This window comes from Aphanomyces astaci (genome assembly GCF_000520075.1).
Source record: "Aphanomyces astaci strain APO3 unplaced genomic scaffold supercont1.373, whole genome shotgun sequence".
Classification (NCBI taxonomy): domain Eukaryota; phylum Oomycota; class Saprolegniomycetes; order Saprolegniales; family Verrucalvaceae; genus Aphanomyces; species Aphanomyces astaci.
The window spans coordinates 1-4,746 of record NW_009798636.1 but is presented as its reverse complement, the minus strand read 5'-3'; the positions used below and the strand labels follow the sequence as shown (position 1 = coordinate 4,746).

At 42.9% G+C, this 4,746-nt stretch overlaps 2 protein-coding genes across 2 annotated transcripts; one reads left to right on the top strand and one right to left on the bottom strand.

Moving 5' to 3' along the window:
* Positions 1-802: 802 nt before the first annotated feature.
* Positions 803-1,237, top strand: H257_19147 (hypothetical protein; the record flags this gene model as incomplete). Its single annotated transcript, XM_009848295.1, has 1 exon — positions 803-1,237. The coding sequence occupies one exon, from the start codon at positions 803-805 to the stop codon at positions 1,235-1,237; it is 435 nt and encodes a 144-aa protein (XP_009846597.1).
* A 446-nt stretch (positions 1,238-1,683) lies between these two features.
* H257_19146 (hypothetical protein) lies at positions 1,684-1,851 on the bottom strand (the record flags this gene model as incomplete). Its single annotated transcript, XM_009848294.1, has 1 exon — positions 1,684-1,851. A coding segment is annotated over one exon (168 nt), but the record flags the coding sequence as incomplete, so codon positions are not given.
* Positions 1,852-4,746: the final 2,895 nt, after the last annotated feature.

The following is a 4,746-nucleotide window of genomic DNA, read 5'->3' as shown; positions in this document are numbered from 1 at the left end:
AACAAAATCCTGACTACAATAAATGTAGCTACGACCTTGTATGTGTGGTAGCTAGGACGTCGTAGCTACACATCAATTTAGCTACGACCTTGCAGCTACAGGTTACTGTTGTAGCTACAGTGTGACATGGTAGATACAATTCCATGTAGCTGCAATGATGCAGCTACAACCCGATGTGTTACAGTACAAACGAAATGAGATAACCGTCATAATGAGTCATAATAATCAATGCATACTTTAAACAAGTTCACCGTACCTGTCAAGATACGTCATATTAAGCAGTCTCAAGATATTCAATGTACTATTTAGAAATACGTCATAATAATCCTTCAAGATGTGTGCAGTTGAATAGATAGTAGTACTACGTAGTATTCTGTCAGTATACGTGCAGTACTGTACAAAAATAAGTACTACGTAGTACTTACGTTAACCAAGTGAGGTAACATTCAAAACAGGATACTCTGCCATACGAAATCGATAGGGGGATTTGGGACCAATTCCCCTACAGCTGGGGTACCACCCCTGCTGGGGAGCCGAAGCATACCTGTTCTGGGGGAAATTAGAAATAACGGATAATCGACCGGATGCACATACTCCTTGCATAGATCAGTAGAGTAGTACAACTTTCCAGCGCGGCACTAACCATTCAATTATCACTTTGCAATGACCTCGAAGGACAAAATGAAGTGCTGGTACCGGGATGTGGCTTCATCACGTGATACTCAAACTTCCCAAACCACGGGAAGGCCAAGCATCGCCACATCCCGGAACATCGCAACATTCGTCAACTGTGGGCTGCATCATGAACGCCGCGAGGGAGCTCCAAGCTCCAGTACAGTCAAGTCGTCTCAACGCCATCCAGCCCCTATATGCAGACGAAGAAGCGAACGAGGTCGATGACGAAGCGCTCATCATGCGTTTGTACAAGGAAGATGCACTCGCTGTTGCCTCGGTAAGATTGCAAATTTATATTGTCCGTCACTTGGGTGGTGACCCCGTCGCCATTCTGGGCGAGCTGCGACGACGTTTTGCAGCCGAAATACAGCACCACGAAGATCAAGTCTCCGCTGTTGAGATCCACTCGAATGTGCACGATGACATGTCGACGGAAGAATTGGCGCCATCCGGGACGGGCACACCGGAGACTTCTGGTGCAGCGATGTTGTCTGATGTTGCGGGGGTAGAAGCGGTTAAGGAAGCGGCGGCGGCGGCGAAACCTGGACGTCGCCTGGGATGAATGGGGAAACAATTGACGTAGAAGCGCTTTCCCTGTTGTGTTAATTTCCCACATTTGAATTGCCATGTTCCGGTGCGTTTAGATACTTTAATCAAATGAAAGGTTCTTTGGATTTAATTTCACACTTCTGAGTTGTCAGGGCCTGGTGTGTTACCATACTTTATTCAAATGCGAGTATTCAACTAGGATTAGAACATGAGAATGTAAATTATCTAGATTATCTAGATATAGTGAATGTAAAAGAAGCTCTAGATTATCTAGAAATACTGAATGTACAGGATGCTCTAGATTATCTAGAAATACTGTATGCAATAGATATTATATATAAATATATAGATAATCTAGATGTATGTGTATGTACAGCTGTAATAACAACATAAATATAAAAAATATATAACGTCGACCATAATGCTAATTACGCATCCCATTCGATCGTTTTCGCCGTCTCATTTTCGGACCTGGCTTCGAAGGGTTGAAGTCGAATCGACAAACAGCAGGTGCTCTTGATAAAGGATCTCTGTCAAGGTCTTGTGGCGGAACTGGTACGACATGGCCGCGTAGAGCAGCTTGAAGCGCTTCGTTGAGTACACGTCGTCAAAGAATAGCATTGGATCCTGATGAATAGCGTTGTAGCATCTGATGGCATGGATACAAGGTTTCCTTGTGTCAAACCAAGTGCGGCACTGACATGTTTTTGCTTCCAGGTCGACTAAGCGCCAAATGTGGGTAGTTGTCGAAGTTGAATCGAAGAACAACGCCAAAAACGTTCTTCCCGCTCGCAAACATCAATCTGGATAGGTATGCATCAATCTAGATAGATGCGAATAGTTAATACCGATATATTTCGCAACTTTGTTAACAACGTCTGGTACAACTTGCGGTGAACAGGTGTCATTGAGTCGTCAGGTCAGCTTGCACTTTTTGATCTACACAACTGTTAGTTGAAGTACTAAAATATATAGATAATACTAGTATACTCTAGAAGATCTAGATTCGCTTAGATGTATCTAGATGTCTAATTTACCTAGATACGCTAGATAAACTAGATATCTAGACGCATCTAAATATTATAGGCATATTCAGACAATGTACAATATCTCCGTTCGTTGATATTTTCAGTAAGTGGTGCATGTATCGAAAGTGGAGCATCACAGCATCTGAGCTACGCAGCTCGGTTCCCAACCATTGGTTTGCCGATTCGCTCATGTTGGATGTAACGTTGCCAAACTTAGTCTGGGGAATGCATACGTAATTCTTCATAGGGATGTGCGAGAGGTATACAGCAACAACTATGGATAGAGGATATAATAGCATAGGTAAATGTGTCTTTGCATACCTGAGTTCATCGACGTTAGGTTTTCTAAGTTGCGCTCAAACGTTTCGTGGCTGTCAGAGCGTGACAGTGTGTACACCAGGGCTTCTTCGGGGGCTAGACAAGTGGCGACCAAGCGATGTGTTGATGTGGGCACAATGTGGCGCATGCAATATCTGTGTGGGACATCGGGGCACTCAGCAATGCAGTACAGTTTAGAATATTCTAAATATATATATATATTTGTATATAAGTTGTAGAAACTCTAGAATATCCCAAATATATATATATATTTGTGTGTATATAGAAGTTATTGAATATCTAGACATAAAGTTCTATAACCTTTCAGGCGATCCGAGACGATTACTGTGGTAGGAATCAGTACTCCAGCATCCGTCAGCCAGCGCAAGAACCAGGTCCAATGATAGCCGTTTTCAACAGGAACGACAGCAATCCCTAATTGATATTAACCAGAGTTTTAGAACTAAGAGGTACTGTAAAAACGTACCAAGAATAAGAAGATGGTTGTTTGGGTCCTTCGCCGTAGCAAGCAAGAGGACACCTTTCGAATTCATCAGATCTTTGAGATGTGCACCTATAAAATCTAATGTAAGCATACGAGGATAAATAACGGCCATATAACGACTACCGTCGAGGGCTATCAAATTTTGGCAATTTGAAAACCCGTCCATGCAAAACCTGGGAACGAGTGTGCTTCGCAAAATTGCTCCATTCCTTGTTTCGACTAATCCAAACGTTCCAGGGTTCCTCGACTTCACCAGTTCAAAGAACGCGGCGATTTTTTCGAACGCAACTTCGACTGATCCATACAAGTTCTGGATAAGATCTTGTTTGGCACGGCTGGCCGAGGACGTCGAAATGATCTCGCTACTTGAGCGTTGGTAGTGGCTAATGATTTGTTTTCCCGTCAACATGCACGGATCGGACGTAAACGCGTTAAGATCACCGCTCTTTTGTAGTGCTTCCAGAATCTACCATGATTTGTAGATATACATTTAGTTCTCAATATTATACAAAATATAGAACTACTAGATCCTACTTCGAAGTACTAGTTAAAATCCTGATACGCACTCGAGATTTGGATACACCAGGGTGAGCTTTCGTCGTCGGCTTGGTTTGGAACAAGGGGTGGTTGTGCATTAAGTTCATCGAAGTTATCCAAGTACTCTTATCACTACGCATACCAGCTCGAACGTAAAACTCACAGTCGTCAGTAGAGCAAACCCACTTCCCGAAGCTAAATGCGTTCAAACACTCACGCAAATACACGAAGTTTCCAAAGTCATGTTGTTTTACACAATTGATAACATCAAGAAAGATGTAGTCGACTTCGGTGTTCGAGACATCAGTTAGATTCATCTCAATTGCATCTAGGAAGTACTCGTGGGAAACGAAGCCACTCACAGCACAAATTGGATCGACCCGATTTCGGTTAAGTTTTGATTAACCGGATGAATTGAATGGTTCAAGCGAGCTGCTGACCTATGCAAGGAGTATGTGCATCCGGTCGATTATCCGTTATTTCAAATTCCCCCAGAACAGGTATGTTTCGGCTCCCCAGCAGGGGTGGTACCCCTGCTGTGGGGGAGATTTGGCGATATTACAAAGTCGTACACACTAAGAATCACAGAGTACACACTAAGAATCACAGTGTAATTGGACGATTCACACAGGGAGACTGCGCCCAAAGCGTAAGAGCATCTCCACCGCATCCCCAAATATGTCCCAACTTGATAATGGGACATCAGATGGGACAAAATCTTTCCCACCAGATGTCCCGAAACCAAATTTGGGGTTGGGACATCGACTTTGTCCCGAAAATTGCACACTATTGGGATATCCCAACTAATTGTCCCAACTAATATACTTCCTCTGTTTGCAAATACTGTTGACACTAGTTTGAACAAAATAATTATATGTAAATTTGTATGCAATATATTATTTGAAAAGGCAACAACGTGTAATTTTATTCAAAAAGTGAAAATACGACCAAATCCGGCAGGATGTGATTCAACTAGCAGTTGAGGTTCCCGACCATTTCACAAATCTCGTCAAGGTTAGAAGGGGCCATTGACAGCGAGGAATCACATGAATCAACCAATGACTCAATCCGGTCCTCATAATCAAATCTTCTTTGCATTGCATCGATAGGGACGCACACATCAGCATGGCAACA